General features: G+C 52.0%; 1 protein-coding gene across 1 annotated transcript in view; it reads right to left on the bottom strand.

Annotated features, from left to right (window-relative positions):
• cdx1b (caudal type homeobox 1 b) overlaps positions 1-21,529 on the bottom strand; it is a 73,874-nt gene that overhangs the window by 11,583 nt on the left and 40,762 nt on the right. Inside the window, exon 2 of the mRNA XM_073067091.1 lies at positions 7,872-8,017. Within this exon, the coding sequence (XP_072923192.1) occupies positions 7,872-8,017 (146 nt within the window). The remainder of the gene's footprint in view (positions 1-7,871; positions 8,018-21,529) is intronic.

Genomic DNA, 21,529 nt, shown 5'->3' with positions numbered 1-21,529 from the left:
CAGGCAGCATCCTGGTAAATCTCCTCTGCACCCTCTGTAATCCAGGCAGCACCCTGGTAAATCTCCTCTGCACCCTCTCTAATCCAGGCAGCATCCTGGTAAATCCCCTCTGCACCCTCTCTAATCCAGGCAGCATCCTGGTAAATCTCCTCTGCACCCTCTCTAATCCAGGCAGCATCCTGGTAAATCTCCTCTGCACCCTCTGTAATCCAGGCAGCACCCTGGTAAATCTCCTCTGCACCCTCTCTAATCCAGGCAGCATCCTGGTAAATCCCCTCTGCACCCTCTCTAATCCAGGCAGCATCCTGGTAAATCTCCTCTGCATCCTCTCTAATCCAGGCAGCATCCTGGTAAATCTCCTCTGCACCCTCTGTAATCCAGGCAGCACCCTGGTAAATCTCCTCTGCACCCTCTCTAATCCAGGCAGCATCCTGGTAAATCCCCTCTGCACCCTCTCTAATCCAGGCAGCATCCTGGTAAATCTCCTCTGCCCCCTCTCTAATCCAGGCAGCATCCTGGTAAATCTCCTCTGCCCCCTCTCTAATCCAGGCAGCATCCTGGTAAATCTCCTCTGCACACTCTCTAATCCAGGCAGCATCCTGGTAAATCTCCTCTGCACCCTCTCTAATCCAGGCAGCATCCTGGTGAATCTCCTCTGCATCCTCTCTAATCCAGGCAGCATCCTGGTAAATCTCCTCTGCACCCTCTGTAATCCAGGCAGCACCCTGGTAAATCTCCTCTGCACCCTCTCTAATCCAGGCAGCATCCTGGTAAATCCCCTCTGCACCCTCTCTAATCCAGGCAGCATCCTGGTAAATCTCCTCTGCACCCTCTCTAATCCAGGCAGCATCTTGGTAAATCTCCTCTGCACCCTCTCTAATCCAGGCAGCATCCTGGTAAATCTCCTCTGCACCCTCTCTAATCCAGGCAGCATCCTGGTAAATCTCCTCTGCACCCTCTCTAATCCAGGCAGCATCCTGGTAAATCTCCTCTGCACCCTCTCTAATCCAGGCAGCATCCTGGTGAATCTCCTCTGCACCCTCTCTAAACCAGGCAGCATCCTGGTCAATCTCCTTTGCATCCTCTCTAATCCAGGCAGCATCCTGGTAAATCTCCTCTGCACCCTCTCTAATCCAGGCAGCATCCTGGTGAATCTCCTCTGCACTCTCTCTAAAGCTTCCACATCCTTCCTGTAATGAGGCGACCGGAACTAAACAGACTAGATCGGTAAATATAAATCAGAAGGGATATGGCTTCTGCCAATCGATGCCTGAGGGTGAGAGCATTCCACTGTAGGAGTGCAAAGCCAGGCCGATTTATGGATGTAATTATTCAATTCCTGATAAGAATTCTTTTCTAAATTGGTAAAACTGTAAATTGGTTTATTGTTGTTACGTGTACTGCCATGCAGTGAAAAACTGTTCATACAGATCAGATCATTACACCGTGCATTGAGGGAGAACAAGGTAAAACAATAACAGAATGCAGAATAAAGTGTCACAATTACAGAGAAAGTGCGGTGCAGGCAGATACACGAGATACTGCAGATGCTGGAAATGTCCATTGCCCTCCATAGATGCTACCTGACCCGCTGAGTTCCTCCAGCATTGTGTGTGTTACTCTGGATTTCCAGCACCTACAAAATTGTCAATGTTTTGGGCCAAACCCTTCATTCTTGTGTTTATGACCTCCTGAACTGCTTGGCTGATTTCTCATCTACGCCAGAGTGGAAACTCCACCAACCACTCTTAGAACATCGAATATAGAACACTACAGCACAGGAACAGGCCATTCAGCCCACAATGTTATGCTGAACCAATTAAATTAGTCATTAGTAACTGAGCTAATCTCTACCTACACAATATCCATATCCTGGCCAAAATGTCGACTGGACCTTTTTCCACAGACGCTGCCTGACCTGCTGAGTTCCTCCAGCATTTTGTGCGTGTGTATCCATATCCTTTCATTTTCCTCAAACTCATGAGCCTATCTAAACATCTCTAAAAGCCTCCAATGTATCAGCCTCTACCACCACCCTAGATAGCACATTCCAGGCACCCATCTCTCTGTAAGAAAATCTTATGCCACACATCCCCCTTGAACTTGCTCCCTCTCACATTAAATACATGCCCTCTGTTATTAGACATTTCAACCCTGGGAAGAAGATACTGTCTGTCTACTCTATGCTGGTCATAATCTTATACACCTCCATCAGATCTCCCCTCAGCCTCTGCCGCTCCAGAGAAAACAACCCAAGATTGTCCAGCCTCTCGTTGTCACACATCCTCTCTAACTGATGCAGCATCTGAGAGTATACAGCAAGAAACAAAATATACTTTAAAGTACAATAACAATATATATTATCTTATGTCTGAAAAATGTCACACAAGAAGAAAAGAAAAATAGTGAGGGAGTGTTCAAGGGTTCATTGTTCATTCAGAAATCTGATGGCAGAGGGGAAGAAGCTGTTCCTGAGACTTTGAGGGTGAGTCCTTAGGCTCCTGTACCTCTTCCCCGATGTAGCAATGAGAAGGGGGCATGTCCTGGGTGGCGGGGGTCCTCAATGATGGATACTGCTGTTTGAGGTATCGCTGGGAAGTGAGTCCCCATGATGGAGCAGTTTGTGTTCGCAACTTTCTGTAGCTTTTCCTGATCCTGTGCAGTGGCCTGTCCATACCAGACTGTGATGTAACCAGTCAGAATGGTCTCCATGTCCACGGTACATCTGTAAAAACTGTGCGAATCTGATGCTGTAACAATTCTCCTCAAACTCCTAATGAAATATTGAAATAGAGGATCCCTAAGGGCACTTTGGGTGACCCCATGCCTCCAGAGCCGCAATGGTTGAAGAAGGCAGCTCACTACCACCTTCTCAAAAACAGCTACAGGCAGACAATTCAATGCTGGCTCAACCTGTGAAGCATGTCCCTAGCCTACTCTACCCTACCCTACCTACTAACTCACTGAAGCCCCACAAGGGGATAGAGCATTGACAGTAGCTCACGAGAGTCCTCTGTCTGGTGCCAATCCTTCACGTTGTCTGCAGATGTATGCCATCTATCCTTCCTCTCCCCAGGATGAGGGGTTTGGAACTTCTGTTGGCGTTTCTGTAGCAGAGTTTTTACAGGATGGGGTTGCTAGCCTCATGCCCAACTCTTTTCCTTTTGCAACCGGGCTTGGGATCATCCATGGCAGAGTTACCCTACCCCACTGACCCCCAGGAACTTCTGTCCCACAGATCACTCAAAGTGGGGAACACTGGGACCATACAGTGCCAGGGTCACTCGATGGCCACTTTACTAGATTCCTACTATACCTCCTGTACAGTACCCACTGTACCCAAGTGTGCACTGGGTGTACGTTCATGGTCTTCTGCTGCTGTAGCCCACCCATAGAACCATAGAACCCTAGAACATTACAGCACGGAAACAGGCCTTTTGGCCCTTCTTGGCTGAACCAAACCATTTTTCTGCCTAGTCCCACTGACCTGGCCCATATCCCTCCATACCCCTCTCATACATGTACCTGTCCAAATTTTTCTTAAATGTTAAAAGTGAGCCTACATTCACCACTTCAAATGGCAACTCATTCCATACTCCCACTATTCTCTGTGTGAAGAAGCCCCCCCTAATGTTCCCTTTAAACTTTCCCCCTTCACCCTTAACCCATGTCCTCTGGTTTTTTTCTCCCCTAGCCTCAGTGGAAAAAGCCTGCTTGCATACACTGTATCTATACCCACCATAATTTTATACACCTCTATCAAATCTCCCCTCATTCTCCTACGCTCCAGGGAATAAAGTCCTAACCTATTCAACCTTTCGGTAACTCAGTTTCTCAAGTCCCGGCAACATCCTTGTAAACCTTCTCTGCATTCTTTCAACCTTATTAATATCCTTCCTGAAATTCAGTGACCAAAACTGCACACAATACTCCAAATTCGGTCTCACCAATGTCTTATACAACCTCACCATAACATTCCAACTCTTATACTGAATACTTTGATTTATAAAGGCCAATTTACCAAAAGCTCTCTTTATGACCCTGTCCACCTGTGACGCCACTTTTAGGGAATTATGTATCTGTATTCCCAGATCCCTCTGTTCTACTGAACTCCTCAGTGCCCTACCATTTACCTTGTATGTTCTACCTTGGTTTGTCCTTCCAAAGTGCAATACCTCACACTTGTCTGTGTTAAACTCCATCTGCCATTTTTCAGCCCATTTTTCAGCCCATTCAGCGCCGGTGTTCAGCGAAACGGTCTCCCAGTCTGCGGCGGGTCTCCCCAATGTATAAGTGGCTACATCGGGAGCACCGCATACAGTACATCACCCAGTTGACTCACAGGTGAAGTGGTGCCTCACCTGAAAGGACTGTCTGGGGCCTGGGATGGTGGTGAGGGAAGAAGTGTGGGGGGCAGGTGTAGCACTTCTTCCGTTTGCAGGGATACATTGGGGAGACCCCCCGCAGACAGGGAGACTGTTTCGCTGAACATCGGCGCTCAGTCCTCCAGCAGTGGCGGGATCTCCCTCTGGCCACACACTTCAATCCCACAGACCACTCCCACTCCGACATGTCTGTCCATGGCCTCCTCTACCGTCAAGATGAGGCCACGGGCAGGTCAATGGAGCAATACCTTATCTCCCGCCTAGGTAGCCTCCTTCCTGCCGGCATGAACATCCAACTCACTGACCTCCGTTGATACCCCTGCCCCCCACCCTTACCCCCATCCCTATCTATTATTTTAGTCTGGTTCTCTTTCTCTCTCTTTTCCCCCCTCACTATAATCTCTCCCCCCAGCCCTACCTTTCTTTCTCTTTTATTTCCCATAATCCCCACCTTCCCCCAGCCCATTTCCCTCCAGCCTATCACTTCCCAGCTCTCTACTTCATCCCTCCCCCCACTTCTTATACCCCCTCGACCATCCCATGTTACTTCACTCCTGATGAAGGGTTTCGGCCCGAAACGTCGTTATTACCTCCTCCCATAGATGCTGTCTGGCCTGCTGAGTTCTGCCAGCATTTTGTGTTTTTTATTTATTTCCAGCATCTGCAGATTCACTCGTGTTGTCTCTCATTAACAAGGTGTTTTCATCCACAGAACTGACACTCGCTGAATGTTTTTTTTAATATTTTTGCCCAGTTCTCTGTGAACTCTAGAGAATGGTGCACATGAAAATTGCAGGAGATCATCAGTTTCTGAGATACTCAAACCACCCCGTCTGGCACCAACAGTCAAAGTCACTTAGATCACAGTTCTTCTCCATTTTGATGTTTGGTGTGAACAATAACTGAACCTCTTGACCATGTCTGCATGCTTTTATGTGTTGAGTTGCTGCCACACGATTGGCTGATTAGATATCTGCATTAATGAGTAGGAGTACAGGTGTCCCTAATAAAGTGGCCATTGAGTATACAATTACAGAGAGAGTACAGAGACATTAAGGTGCAGGGGCCACGATGAGCTTGACCGGAAGATGAATAGTTTACCTTTATTATATAAGAAGTTTGATTAAGTCTGATAACAGTGGGGTCGAAGCTGTCCTTGGGCCTGGTGGGACGTGCTTTCACTGATAACAGTGGGGTAGAAGCTGTCCTTGGGCCTGGTGGGACGTGCTTTCACTGATAACAGTGGGGTAGAAGCTGTCCTTGGGCCTGGTGGGATGTGCTTTCACTGATAACAGTGGGGTAGAAGCTGTCCTTGGGCCTGGTGGGACGTGTTTTCACTGATAACAGTGGGGTAGAAGCTGTCCTTGGGCCTGGTGAGACGTGCTTTCACTGATAACAGTGGGGAAGAAGCTGTCCTTGGGCCTGGTGGGATGTGCTTTCACTGATAACAGTGGGGTAGAAGCTGTCCTTGGGCCTGGTGGGATGCGCTTTCACTGATAACAGTGGGGTAGAAGCTGTCCTTGGGCCTGGTGGGATGTGCTTTCACTGATAACAGTGGGGTAGAAGCTGTCCTTGGGCCTGGTGGGACGTGCTTTCACTGATAACAGTGGGGTAGAAGCTGTCCTTGGGCCTGGTGAGACGTGCTTTCACTGAAAACAGTGGGGAAGAAGCTGTCCTTGGGCCTGGTGGGATGTGCTTTCACTGATAACAGTGGGGTAGAAGCTGTCCTTGGGCCTGGTGGGATGTGCTTTCACTGATAACAGTGGGGTAGAAGCTGTCCTTGGGCCTGGTGGGACGTGCTTTCACTGATAACAGTGGGGTAGAAGCTGTCCTTGGGCCTGGTGGGACGTGCTTTCACTGATAACAGTGGGGTAGAAACTGACCTTGGGCCTGGTGGGACGTGCTTTCACTGATAACAGTGGGGTAGAAGCTGTCCTTGGGCCTGGTGGGACGTGCTTTCACTGATAACAGTGGGGTAGAAGCTGTCCTTGGGCCAAGTGGGACGTGCTTTCACTGATAACAGTGGGGTAGAAACTGACCTTGGGCCTGGTGGGACGTGCTTTCACTGATAACAGTGGGGTAGAAGCTGTCCTTGGGCCTGGTGGGACGTGCTTTCACTGATAACAGTGGGGTAGAAGCTGTCCTTGGGCCAAGTGGGACGTGCTTTCACTGATAACAGTGGGGTAGAAGCTGTCCTTGGGCCTGGTGGGACGTGCTTTCACTGATAACAGTGGGGTAGAAGCTGTCCTTGGGCCTGGTGGGACGTGTTTTCACTGATAACAGTGGGGTAGAAACTGACCTTGGGCCTGGTGGGACGTGCTTTCACTGATAACAGTGGGGTAGAAGCTGTCCTTGGGCCTGGTGGGACGTGCTTTCACTGATAACAGTGGGGTAGAAGCTGTCCTTGGGCCTGGTGGGACGTGTTTTCACTGATAACAGTGGGGTAGAAACTGACCTTGGGCCTGGTGGGACGTGCTTTCACTGATAACAGTGGGGTAGAAGCTGTCCTTGGGCCTGGTGGGACGTGCTTTCACTGATAACAGTGGGGTAGAAGCTGTCCTTGGGCCTGGTGGGATGTGCTTTCACTGATAACAGTGGGGTAGAAGCTGTCCTTGGGCCTGGTGGGACATGCTTTCACTGATAACAGTGGGGTAGAAGCTGTCCTTGGGCCTGGTGGGACGTGCTTTCACTGATAACAGTGGGGTTGAAGCTGTCCTTGGGCCTGGTGGGATGTGCTTTCAGGCTTTTGTATCTTTTGCCCGATGGGAGAGGGGAGAAGAGAGAATGTCTGGGGCGGGTGGGGTCTTTGATTCTGCCGGCTGCTTTACTGAGGCAGTGAGAAGTGTAGACAGAGTCTGTGGAGGGGAGGCTGGTTTCTGTGATGTGTCCACAACTCTCTGCAGTTTCCTGTGGTCACGGGCTGAGCAGTTGCCATACCGAGCCGTGGTACCTCCGGATAGGATGCTTTCTGTGGTGCATCGATACAAATTGGTGAGGGTTATTGCTGCTGGATTCTGATGTTTTGATCCAAAGTTCTTTCAGAAGTTAAGAAAGAGGCACAGAACTTAGTGCTTTACAATTGTATTATTAAGTGCTAATAGACAAAGGGAACTGGAAATTAGGAGTAACAGAGGGAAAGAAGTAACAAGAATAAATATGGTGGGCGGATGTGTTCAGCTCTTTTTATACCATAGATGAAAAGCATTCCTTCTAAATGTATGGATAAGAGTTACCCAAACAGATAGCCCCTACTCAAATATTGCCACATCAGAGAAGCTTTCAGAAAGAGACAGAATAACTGTAACCACTAGGGGACACACTGAACAACTGTATATACATACTGTGACCACCAGGGAACATACTAAACAGTTACATGCTTGTAAGCAGAAAATTAATTGTTAAACTGGAAAATTGTTAACAATGATACAGTCTAATCTAAGACATGCTAAATTGAGGCAGTCATCCCCTTTCCCGAGGAATACTGACCTGGCGTTCAGATAGCCCCAGCGACAGAGCCAGCTCAGACTTCCGGCGGATTGTGATGTAGCGGCTGTAATGAAATTCTTTCTCCAGCTCCAGCCTTTGGTAGTCGGTGTACACGACCCGGTACTTGTCTTTGGTCCTGGTTTTGCCTGCCAGTGGAGAGCAAGTACCATTGGACTAGGTACACAAGGCACACACATGAAACACTACCTTCCAACCACAAACCAGCTCCGAGCCCACTTGCTCCAGATACGTGCCCCTCACTGAGATCCCTGAATAGTTCCATGGCACTGAGGGTTTCAGGATCATCTACACCCCTTCACCTTCTTGTAAAGTTTAATGGTGGTTGGCAAACCAACATAAGGGGTATTACCGCCCCCTACTGAGTTGGAGTGTGGAACAAAGAGACAGGAAGTATACCCACTAAATTCCCCTCAAAAAACTCAAATAATATCAAAACATCTAATGCTTTTCAGAAAGTCAAAAACTCACTTATATACATTCTGATGGCAGTGATATCTGACAAACTTTCCATGTTAAACTCCGTCTGTCCCAAAGATCTCCGTTTAGCCTTTTGCTGTACACATTTCCTTCACAACTCCTAGGAACTGTATTTAAACAGTACGTACTGCACCATTTCCTGACAGGTGCACTCCCTGCAGATGCTTGTATCATGCCTGTTCATTCCGAACGGGGAATTATTCAACCAAGTATGTTCAATACGTAAATGTGTAAGTGTAACTTCTTCCCTCCTTTTACACCCATCTCCCAACTGAGTTCCCACTATCCTCTGAATTTTATATAACTGCCGCCCTTCATTTCCTCAGGGAGGGGGGCAGAAGAAAGGTAACTATAGGCCAGTTAGTCTGACCTCAGTGGCTGGGAATACGTTGGAGTCGATTGTTAATGATGTGATTTCAGGGTTCTTGCAGGCACATGTACATTTTGTTATCGGAGTATATATATGTCAACATGTACAATCTTGACCTTCATTTTCTTTCAGTCACTTACAGGAAAATAAAGAAATAAAACAAAGCAACAGACACAAGATGCCGGAGGAACTCAGTGGGTCAGGCAGCATCTATGGAGATGAATAAACAGTCGATGAGTCGGGCCGGGATTGTTCTTCAGGCCAGTCCAATAGAATTTAGGAAAATGCTCTACAGTAAATGACAAGGACTGACAAACAATCAATGTGCAAAAGAAGACAAATAATAAAAGAGTAAATAAATCATTCTGAGCACGTGAGATGTCGAGCCCTTGAAAGTGCAACTGCAGGCTGTGGGATCAGCTCAGCGTTGTGGTGAGTGCACAATGCACGAGGTCAGAATGCAGAATCGGAAAAAGCTGCAGAAAGTTGTAGATACAGTCAGCTCCATCACAGGCACGAGCATCTCCAGCATCAAGGACACCTACAAAATCTGATGCCTCAAAAAGGTGGCATCTGTCATCACCCAGGACCTGCCCTCTTCTCATTGCTACCATCAGGAAGGAGGTACAGGAGCATGAAGACCCACAGGAACAGCTTCTTCCCCTTCACCATTAGATTTCTGAATGGTCTATGAACCCAGGAACATTACCTCACTATTTTGCTCTCTTTTTGCACCACTTATTTATTATATTTCTTATTGTAACATGGTAAGTTTTTATGTATTACACTGTACTGCTGCTGCAAAACAAGTTCCACAACATTTATCAGTGATAATAAACCCGATTCTGACTTTTTATTCTACCTAAAGTTCAAAGTAAATTTATTGTCAAAGTACATATATGTCACTTGAGATTCATTTTCTTGTGGGCATTCACAGTAAGTACAAAGAAATACAATGAATTCAGTGAAAGACAGCACTCAACTGGACGGACAAACAATCAACGGGCAAAAGACTGTGCAAATACATAAAGAAAAAGGGTAATAATAATAGCAAGTAAATAATCAATAAATATCGAGAGCATGAGATGAAGTGTCCTTGAAAGTGAGTCCATAGATTGTGGAAACAATTCAGTGATGGGGCGAGTGAAGTGCCAGGACCCTTCGTCAGGACGGTGAATCCTGATGAATGGTTTTGGCCCAAAGTGTCGACTGTTTATTCCTCTCCATAAATTCTGTCTGACCTGCTGAGCTCCTCCGGAATTTTGTGTGTGTTGCTCTGGACTTCCAGCATCTGCAGAATGTCTCGTGTTTTGGGGGTTAAGGGAGGGTACTTTCATGTTTGGTGTGGAGAAGGACACAAAAACAAGTAGGTTTTGTGGTTGTGGTCCAGGGCAGGGCGGAACTAGGAAATATCTTCATAGCCACACAGCAGCCGATGGAAAGAACCTCTCCAGACCGAGTGCCAAAGCACACACAGGCAAGTGTGAGTCACCCAGGCATTGCAGGGGCTCCTGCTGGCAGTCTGACTCAAACCAGGTGGCCACAGGAAGGCATGGCCACAGAACTATTCAAGATTCAAGCTCGTTTATTGTCATTCATCAGCACACCAGTGTAGAGGAGAATGAAATGATTGTTACTCCGGATCCAATGCAGCACAAAAAACTCAATATTTAAAATAAATATTTAGTGACGCGCCGCCCAGCTATTCAACCCTAGCCTAATCACTGGACAATTTACAACGGACGATTAAACTCCTAACATCTTTAGGCTATGGGGGGAAACTGGAGCACCCGGGGGAAACCCACGTGTTCCTGAGGGAAAACATACTGACTTTCTTACAGAGGATGCTGGTATTGAGCTGTAATAGCATCGCAACACTACCGTGGTGTCCCTCCAGTCCCTCCAGCATCTTCTATGGGTTACCAAAGGGCCGGTTCCTTAAGCTTCTCATAGCCGGGGGTATGGGGGTAGTGTCGACAAGCTCCCACAACCTACTCAATGCTCCCAATGCTGTGTGTCTCAAATAGCCTCTGGCAACCAAGTTCAGTTCTTGGCCTTCACGTTTCTACTGGCAGGGGAAGGGGCAAGGATGGGTACTGACACCTTCACCCAGTCGCTTCGGGAAGATGGGACTGTCAGCCGTGCTTGGCAGCCCATCCACGAGAAGGAGATTCTGATCTCAAACCTCCACTGCCTTACAGCTAGACCCACTCATGGGGAGGCTCCGGAGTAACAACTGGGGGAATCTTTGTCTAGATCCTCTGCTCCGTCTGACAAAAGTGGAATTTCCTGGAGGCCAGCCATTTTAATTCTGATTCCCATTCCCATTCTAACATGTCAGTCCATGGCTCCTCTTGAGCCACAATGAGGCCACCCTCAGGGCGAGGAGCAACGTTTCATACTCCCTCTCCTATTCCTACTCTAGCCTCTCACTCCTTCTCTTCATCAGGAATGGAAAGGACAGCGGAAGATGCCAGAATAAAAAGCTGGGCTGGGGCAAGGAGGACAAGCTCGCTAGAAGCTGATAGGTGAAGTGAGGTGGGAGGGGAAGGTGAAGGGCTGGAGAGGAAGGAATCTGATTGGAGAGGAGAGGGGACCATGGGAGAAAGGGAAGGAGGCCAGGCATCGGGGAAGCTGAGAACAGGTGAGAGGCTGGAGAGTGGAATGGAAGAGGAAGGAAGGGGGAGGGGAAAAGGAAATAAATACTAGAAGAGGAAATGGATGCTCATGCTATCAGGTTGGAGGCGACCCCGGCAGAACAGGGGGGGGGGGGTCGTTAGAGGCTACAGAAGTGTGACGGGGAGGTTGATGGAGGCTACTGTAGTGTGACGGGGAGGGAGATGGAGGCTACAGTAGTGTGACGGGGAGGGAGTTGGAGGCTACAGTAGTGTGACGGGGAGGTTGTTGGAGGCTACAGTAGTGTGACGGGGAGGGAGATGGAGGCTACAGTAGTGTGACGGGGAAGGAGTTGGAGGCTACAGTAGTGTGACGGGGAGGGAGTTGGAGGCTACAGTAGTGTGACGGGGAGGTTGTTGGAGGCTACAGTAGTGTGACGGGGAGGGAGATGGAGGCTACAGTAGTGTGACGGGGAAGGAGTTGGAGGCTACAGTAGTGTGACGGGGGGGGTCGTTAGAGGCTACAGTAGTGTGACGGGGAGGGAGACGGAGGCTACAGTAGTGTGACGGGGAGGGAGATGGAGGCTACAGTAGTGTGACGGGGGGGGTCGTTAGAGGCTACAGTAGTGTGACGGGGAGGTTGATGGACACTACAGTAGTGTGACAGGGAGGTTGATGGACACTACAGTAGTGTGACGGGGAGGGAGATGGAGGCTACAGTAGTGTGACGGGGAGGTTGATGGAGGCTACAGTAGTGTGACGGGGAGGGAGAGGAAGGCTACAGTAGTGTGACGGGGATGTTGATGGAGGCTACAGTAGTGTGACGGGGAGGGAGATGGAGGCTACAGTAGTGTGACGGGGAGGTTGATGGAGGCTACAGTAGTGTGACGGGGAGGGAGTTGGAGGCTACAGTAGTGTGACGGGGATGTTGATGGAGGCTACAGTAGTGTGATGGGGAGGGAGTTGGAGGCTACAGTAGTGTGACGGGGAGGTTGATGGAGGCTACAGTAGTGTGACGGCGAGGGAGATGGAGGCTACAGTAGTGTGACGGGGAGGTTGATGGAGGCTACAGTAGTGTGATGGGGAGGGAGTTGGAGGCTACAGTAGTGTGACGGGGAGGGTGATGGACACTACAGTAGTGTGACAGGGAGGGAGTTGGAGGCTACAGTAGTGTGACGGGGAGGTTGATGGAGGCTACAGTAGTGTGACGGGGATGTTGATGGAGGCTACAGTAGTGTGATGGGGAGGGAGTTGGAGGCTACAGTAGTGTGACGGGGAGGGAGATGGAGGCTACAGTAGTGTGACGGGGAGGTTGATGGACACTACAGTAGTGTGACGGGGAGGGAGATGGAGGCTACAGTAGTGTGACGGGGAGGTTGATGGAGGCTACAGTAGTGTGACAGGGAGGGAGATGGAGGCTACAGTAGTGTGACGGGGAGGTTGATGGAGGGTACAGTAGTGTGACGGGGAGGGAGTTGGAGGCTACAGTAGTGTGACGGGGAGGTTGATGGAGGGTACAGTAGTGTGACGGGGAGGGAGTTGGAGGCTACAGTAGTGTGACGGGGAGGGAGATGGAGGCTACAGTAGTGTGACGGGGAGGTTGATGGAGGGTACAGTAGTGTGACGGGGAGGGAGTTGGAGGCTACAGTAGTGTGACGGGGAGGGAGATGGAGGCTACAGTAGTGTGATGGGGAGGGAGTTGGAGGCTACAGTAGTGTGACGGGGAGGTTGATGGAGGCTACAGTAGTGTGACGGGGAGGGAGATGGAGGCTACAGTAGTGTGACGGGGAGGGAGATGGAGGCTACAGTAGTGTGACGGGGAGGTTGATGGAGGCTACAGTAGTGTGACGGGGAGGTTGATGGAGGCTACAGTAGTGTGATGGGGAGGGAGTTGGAGGCTACAGTAGTGTGATGGGGAGGGAGTTGGAGGCTACAGTAGTGTGACGGGGAGGGAGATGGAGGCTACAATGGTGTGACGGGGAGGTTGATGGAGGCTACAGTAGTGTGATGGGGAGGTTGATGGAGGCTACAGTAGTGTGACGGCGAGGGAGATGGAGGCTACAGTAGTGTGACGGGGAGGTTGATGGACACTACAGTAGTGTGACGGGGAGGGAGATGGAGGCTACAGTAGTGTGACGGGGAGGGAGATGGAGGCTACAGTAGTGTGACGGGGAGGTTGATGGAGGCTACAGTAGTGTGACGGCGAGGGAGATGGAGGCTACAATGGTGTGACGGGGAGGTTGATGGAGGATACAGTAGTGTGACGGGGAGGTTGATGGAGGCTACAGTAGTGTGATGGGGAGGGAGTTGGAGGCTACAGTAGTGTGACGGCGAGGGAGATGGAGGCTACAGTAGTGTGACAGGGAGGTTGATGGAGGCTACAGTAGTGTGACGGGGAGGTTGATGGAGGCTACAGTAGTGTGATGGGGAGGGAGTTGGAGGCTACAGTAGTGTGACGGGGAGGTTGATGGAGGCTACAGTAGTGTGACGGCGAGGGAGATGGAGGCTACAGTAGTGTGACGGGGAGGGAGATGGAGGCTACAGTAGTGTGATGGGGGGGGGGTCGTTAGAGGCTACAGTAGTGTGACGGGGAGGTTGATGGAGGCTACAGTAGTGTGACGGCGAGGGAGATGGAGGCTACAGTAGTGTGACGGCGAGGGAGATGGAGGCTACAGTAGTGTGACGGGGAGGTTGATGGAGGCTACAGTAGTGTGACGGGGAGGTTGATGGAGGCTACAGTAGTGTGACGGGGAGGTTGATGGAGGCTACAGTAGTGTGATGGGGGGGGGTCGTTAGAGGCTACAGTAGTGTGACGGGGATGTTGATGGAGGCTACAGTAGTGTGATGGGGAGGGAGTTGGAGGCTACAGTAGTGTGACGGGGAGGTTGATGGAGGCTACAGTAGTGTGACGGGGAGGTTGATGGAGGCTACAGTAGTGTGACGGGGAGGTTGATGGAGGCTACAGTAGTGTGACGGGGAGGGAGATGGAGGCTACAGTAGTGTGACGGGGAGGGAGTTGGAGGCTACAGTAGTGTGATGGGGAGGGAGTTGGAGGCTACAGTAGTGTGACGGGGAGGGAGATGGAGGCTACAGTAGTGTGACGGGGATGTTGATGGAGGCTACAGTAGTGTGACGGGGAGGTTGATGGAGGGTACAGTAGTGTGACGGGGAGGTTGATGGAGGCTACAGTAGTGTGACGGGGAGGGAGTTGGAGGCTACAGTAGTGTGATGGGGAGGGAGTTGGAGGCTACAGTAGTGTGACGGGGAGGGAGTTGGAGGCTACAGTAGTGTGACGGGGAGGGAGATGGAGGCTACAGTAGTGTGACGGGGAGGGAGTTGGAGGCTACAGTAGTGTGACGGGGAGGGAGATGGAGGCTACAGTAGTGTGACGGGGAGGTTGATGGAGGGTACAGTAGTGTGACGGGGAGGTTGATGGAGGCTACAGTAGTGTGACGGGGATGTTGATGGAGGCTACAGTAGTGTGACGGGGAGGTTGATGGAGGGTACAGGAGTGTGACGGGGAGGTTGATGGAGGCTACAGTAGTGTGACGGGGAGGGAGATGGAGGCTACAGTAGTGTGACGGGGAGGGAGATGGAGGCTACAGTAGTGTGACGGGGAGGGAGTTGGAGGCTACAGTAGTGTGACGGGGAGGGAGTTGGAGGCTACAGTAGTGTGACGGGGAGGGAGTTGGAGGCTACAGTAGTGTGACGGGGAGGGAGTTGGAGGCTACAGTAGTGTGACGGGGAGGGAGATGGAGGCTACAGTAGTGTGACGGGGAGGGAGTTGGAGGCTACAGTAGTGTGACGGGGAGGTTGATGGAGGCTACAGTAGTGTGATGGGGAGGGAGTTGGAGGCTACAGTAGTGTGACGGGGAGGGAGTTGGAGGCTACAGTAGTGTGACGGGGAGGGAGATGGAGGCTACAATGGTGTGACGGGGAGGGAGATGGAGGCTACAGTACTGTGACGGGGAGGGAGATGGAGGCTACAGTAGTGTGATGGGGAGGGAGATGGAGGCTACAGTAGTGTGACGGGGAGGGAGTTGGAGGCTACAGTAGTGTGACGGGGAGGGAAATGGAGGCTACAATGGTGTGACGGGGAGGGAGATGGAGGCTACAGTAGTGTGACGGGGAGGTTGATGGACACTACAGTAGTGTGACGGGGAGGGAGTTGGAGGCTACAGTAGTGTGACGGGGAGGTTGATGGAGGCTACAGTAGTGTGACGGGGAGGGAGATGGAGGCTACACTAGTGTGACGGGGAGGTTGATGGAGGCTACAGTAGTGTGACGGGGAGGGAGTTGGAGGCTACAGTAGTGTGATGGGGAGGTTGATGGAGGCTACAGTAGTGTGACGGGGAGGGAGATGGAGGCTACAGTAGTGTGACGGGGAGGGAGTTGGAGGCTACAGTAGTGTGATGGGGAGGGAGTTGGAGGCTACAGTAGTGTGACGGGGAGGGAGATGGAGGCTACAGTAGTGTGACGGGGAGGGAGTTGGAGGCTACAGTAGTGTGATGGGGAGGGTGATGGAGGCTACAGTAGTGTGACGGAGAGGGAGTTGGAGGCTACAGTAGTGTGACGGGGATGTTGATGGAGGCTACAGTAGTGTGACGGGGAGGTTGATGGAGGGTACAGTAGTGTGACGGGGAGGTTGATGGAGGCTACAGTAGTGTGACGGGGAGGGAGTTGGAGGCTACAGTAGTGTGATGGGGAGGGAGTTGGAGGCTACAGTAGTGTGACGGGGAGGGAGTTGGAGGCTACAGTAGTGTGACGGGGAGGGAGATGGAGGCTACAGTAGTGTGACGGGGAGGGAGTTGGAGGCTACAGTAGTGTGACGGGGAGGGAGATGGAGGCTACAGTAGTGTGACGGGGAGGGAGTTGGAGGCTACAGTAGTGTGACGGGGAGGGAGATGGAGGCTACAGTAGTGTGACGGGGAGGGAGTTGGAGGCTACAGTAGTGTGACGGGGAGGGAGATGGAGGCTACAGTAGTGTGACGGGGAGGTTGATGGAGGCTACAGTAGTGTGACGGGGAGGTTGATGGAGGGTACAGTAGTGTGACGGGGAGGTTGATGGAGGCTACAGTAGTGTGACGGGGATGTTGATGGAGGCTACAGTAGTGTGACGGGGAGGTTGATGGAGGGTACAGGAGTGTGACGGGGAGGTTGATGGAGGCTACAGTAGTGTGACGGGGAGGGAGATGGAGGCTACAGTAGTGTGACGGGGAGGGAGATGGAGGCTACAGTAGTGTGACGGGGAGGGAGATGGAGGCTACAGTAGTGTGACGGGGAGGGAGTTGGAGGCTACAGTAGTGTGACGGGGAGGTTGATGGAGGCTACAGTAGTGTGACGGGGAGGGAGTTGGAGGCTACAGTAGTGTGACGGGGAGGGAGTTGGAGGCTACAGTAGTGTGACGGGGAGGGAGATGGAGGCTACAAGGGTGTGACGGGGAGGGAGATGGAGGCTACAGTACTGTGACGGGGAGGGAGATGGAGGCTACAGTAGTGTGATGGGGAGGGAGATGGAGGCTACAGTAGTGTGACGGGGAGGGAGTTGGAGGCTACAGTAGTGTGACGGGGAGGGAAATGGAGGCTACAATGGTGTGACGGGGAGGGAGATGGAGGCTACAGTAGTGTGACGGGGAGGTTGATGGACACTACAGTAGTGTGACGGGGAGGGAGTTGGAGGCTACAGTAGTGTGACGGGGAGGGAGTTGGAGGCTACAGTAGTGTGACGGGGGGTTGATGGAGGCTACAGTAATGTGACGGGGAGGTTGATGGAGGCTACAGTAGTGTGACGGGGAGGGAGATGGAGGCTACACTAGTGTGACGGGGAGGTTGATGGAGGCTACAGTAGTGTGATGGGGGGGTCGTTAGAGGCTACAGTAGTGTGACGGGGAGGTTGATGGAGGCTACAGTAGTGTGACGGGGAGGGAGTTGGAGGCTACAGTAGTGTGACGGGGAGGGAGATGGAGGCTACAGTAGTGTGACGGGGAGGGAGATGGAGGCTACAGTAGTGTGACGGGGAGGTTGATGGAGGCTACAGTAGTGTGACGGGGAGGGAGATGGAGGCTACAGTAGTGTGACGGGGAGGGAGTTGGAGGCTACAGTAGTGTGACGGGGATGTTGATGGAGGCTACAGTAGTGTGACGGGGAGGGAGATGGAGGCTACAGTAGTGTGACGGGGAGGGAGATGGAGGCTACTGTAGTGTGACGGGGGGGTTGATGGAGGGTACAGTAGTGTGATGGGGGGGTTGATGGAGGGTACAGTAGTGTGACGGGGAGGGAGATGGAGGCTACAGTAGTGTGACGGGGAGGGAGATGGAGGCTACAGTAGTGTGACGGGGAGGGAGTTGGAGGCTACAGTAGTGTGACGGGGATGTTGATGGAGGCTACAGTAGTGTGACGGGGAGGGAGATGGAGGCTACAGTAGTGTGACGGGGAGGGAGATGGAGGCTACTGTAGTGTGACGGGGGGGTTGATGGAGGGTACAGTAGTGTGATGGGGGGGTTGATGGAGGGTACAGTAGTGTGACGGGGAGGTTGATGGAGGCTACAGTAGTGTGACGGGGAGGGAGATGGAGGCTACAGTAGTGTGACGGGTAGGTTGTTGGAGGGTACAGGAGTGTGACGGGGAGGTTGATGGAGGCTACAGTAGTGTGACGGGGAGGGAGTTGGAGGCTACAGTAGTGTGACGGGGAGGTTGATGGAGGCTACAGTAGTGTGATGGGGAGGGAGTTGGAGGCTACAGTAGTGTGACGGGGAGGGAGATGGAGGCTACAGTAGTGTGACGGGGAGGGAGATGGAGGCTACAGTAGTGTGACGGAGAGGGAGATGGAGGCTACAGTAGTGTGACGGGGAGGGAGTTGGAGGCTACAGTAGTGTGACGGGGAGGGAGATGGAGGCTACAGTAGTGTGACGGGGAGGGAGTTGGAGGCTACAGTAGTGTGATGGGGAGGGTGATGGAGGCTACAGTAGTGTGACGGGGATGTTGATGGAGGCTACAGTAGTGTGACGGGGGGGGTCGTTAGAGGCTACAGTAGTGTGATGGGGAGGGTGATGGAGGCTACAGTAGTGTGACGGGGATGTTGATGGAGGCTACAGTAGTGTGACGGGAAGGGAGTTGGAGGCTACAGTAGTGTGACGGGGATGTTGATGGAGGCTACAGTAGTGTGACGGGGAGGGAGTTGGAGGCTACAGTAGTGTGACGGGGAGGGAGATGGAGGCTACAGTAGTGTGACGGGGAGGTTGATGGACACTACAGTAGTGTGACGGGGAGGTTGATGGAGGCTACAGTAGTGTGATGGGGAGGGAGTTGGAGGCTACAGTAGTGTGACGGGGATGTTGATGGAGGCTACAGTAGTGTGACGGGGGGGGTCGTTAGAGGCTACAGTAGTGTGATGGGGAGGGTGATGGAGGCTACAGTAGTGTGACGGGGATGTTGATGGAGGCTACAGTAGTGTGACGGGAAGGGAGTTGGAGGCTACAGTAGTGTGACGGGGATGTTGATGGAGGCTACAGTAGTGTGACGGGGAGGGAGTTGGAGGCTACAGTAGTGTGATGGGGAGGGTGATGGAGGCTACAGTAGTGTGATGGGGAGGGAGTTGGAGGCTACAGTAGTGTGACGGGGATGTTGATGGAGGCTACAGTAGTGTGACGGGGGGGGTCGTTAGAGGCTACAGTAGTGTGATGGGGAGGGTGATGGAGGCTACAGTAGTGTGACGGGGATGTTGATGGAGGCTACAGTAGTGTGACGGGAAGGGAGTTGGAGGCTACAGTAGTGTGACGGGGATGTTGATGGAGGCTACAGTAGTGTGACGGGGAGGGAGTTGGAGGCTACAGTAGTGTGACGGGGGGTTGATGGAGGGTACAGTAGTGTGACGGGGAGGGAGTTGGAGGCTACAGTAGTGTGACGGGGATGTTGATGGAGGCTACAGTAGTGTGACGGGGAGGGAGATGGAGGCTACAGTAGTGTGACGGGGAGGGAGTTGGAGGCTACAGTAGTGTGACGGGGAGGGAGTTGGAGGCTACAGTAGTGTGACGGGGAGGTTGATGGAGGCTACAGTAGTGTGACGGGGAGGGAGTTGGAGGCTACAGTAGTGTGACGGGGAGGTTGATGGAGGCTACAGTAGTGTGACGGGGAGGTTGATGGAGGCTACAGTAGTGTGACGGGGAGGGAGTTGGAGGCTACAGTAGTGTGACGGGGATGTTGATGGAGGCTACAGTAGTGTGACGGGGAGGGAGATGGAGGCTACAGTAGTGTGACGGGGAGGGAGTTGGAGGCTACAGTAGTGTGACGGGGAGGTTGATGGAGGGTACAGTAGTGTGACGGAGAGGGAGTTGGAGGCTACAGTAGTGTGACGGGGCGGTTGATGGAGGCTACAGTAGTGTGACGGGGAGGGAGATGGAGGCTACAGTAGTGTGACGGGGAGGTTGATGGACACTACAGTAGTGTGACGGGGAGGTTGATGGAGGCTACAGTAGTGTGACGGGGAGGGAGTTGGAGGCTACAGTAGTGTGACGGGGAGGTTGATGGAGGCTACAGTAGTGTGATGGGGAGGGAGTTGGAGGCTACAGTAGTGTGACGGGGAGGGAGATGGAGGCTACAGTAGTGTGACGGGGAGGGAGTTGGAGGCTACAGTAGTGTGACGGGGAGGGAGATGGAGGCTACAGTAGTGTGACGGGGAGGGAGTTGGAGGCTACAGTAGTGTGACGGGGAGGGAGTTGGAGGCTACAGTAGTGTGACGGGAAGGGAGTTGGAGGCTACAGTAGTGTGACGGGGATGTTGATGGAGGCTACAGTAGTGTGACGGGGAGGGAGATGGAGGCTACAGTAGTGTGACGGGGAGGGAGTTGGAGGCTACAGTAGTGTGACGGGGGGTTGATGGAGGGTACAGTAGTGTGACGGGGAGGTTGATGGAGGCTACAGTAGTGTGACGGGGAGGGAGTTGGAGGCTACAGTAGTGTGACGGGGATGTTGATGGAGGCTACAGTAGTGTGACGGGGAGGGAGTTGGAGGCTACAGTAGTGTGACGGGGAGGTTGATGGAGGCTACAGTAGTGTGACGGGGAGGGAGATGGAGGCTACAGTAGTGTGACGGGGAGGGAGTTGGAGGCTACATTAGTGTGACGGGGAGGGAGTTGGAGGCTACAGTAGTGTGACGGGGAGGTTGATGGAGGATACAGTAGTGTGACGGGGAGGTTGATGGAGGCTACAGTAGTGTGATGGGGAGGGAGTTAGAGGCTACAGTAGTGTGACGGGGAGGTTGATGGAGGCTACAGTAGTGTGACGGGGAGGTTGATGGACACTACAGTAGTGTGACGGGGAGGGAGTTGGAGGCTACAGTAGTGTGACGGGGAGGTTGATGGAGGCTACAGTAGTGTGATGGGGAGGGAGTTAGAGGCTACAGTAGTGTGACGGGGAGGTTGATGGAGGCTACAGTAGTGTGACGGGGAGGTTGATGGACACTACAGTAGTGTGACGGGGAGGGAGTTGGAGGCTACAGTAGTGTGACGGGAAGGGAGTTGGAGGCTACAGTAGTGTGACGGGGAGGTTGATGGAGGCTACAGTAGTGTGACGGGGAGGGAGATGGACACTACAGTAGTGTGACGGGGAGGGAGATGGAGGCTACAGTAGTGTGACGGGGAGGTTGATGGACACTACAGTAGTGTGACGGGGAGGGAGTTGGAGGCTACAGTAGTGTGACGGGGAGGGAGACGGAGGCTACAGTAGTGTGACGGGGAGGGAGACGGAGGCTACAGTAGTGTGACGGGGAGGTTGATGGAGGCTACAGTAGTGTGACGGGGAGGGAGATGGAGGCTACAGTAGTGTGACGGGGAGGTTGATGGACACTACAGAGGGAGTTAATCCATCACCCAGGACATGCCTTTATCTCATTGCTACCATCAGGGAGGAGGTACAGGAGCCTGAAGACTCACACTCAACGATTCAGGAACATCTTCTTCCCCTCCGCCATCAGATTTCTGAATGGACAGTGAACCCATGAACACCACATGAATATTGTTTTTATTTTTGTTTTTTTTGCTCACTTTTTGCAGTACTAATTTAATTTAATTCATATATTTTTATTGTAATTTATCGTGCTTATTATTATGCATTGCGATATACTGCTGCCATGTAACAACAAATTTCATATCATATGCCAGCGATATTAAACCTGATTCTGA

This window comes from Hemitrygon akajei, chromosome 15 (assembly GCF_048418815.1).
Source record: "Hemitrygon akajei chromosome 15, sHemAka1.3, whole genome shotgun sequence".
NCBI classification, from domain to species: domain Eukaryota; kingdom Metazoa; phylum Chordata; class Chondrichthyes; order Myliobatiformes; family Dasyatidae; genus Hemitrygon; species Hemitrygon akajei.
Note: the sequence above shows the minus strand (reverse complement) of the source record. Positions and strands in the feature narration are given on the sequence as shown.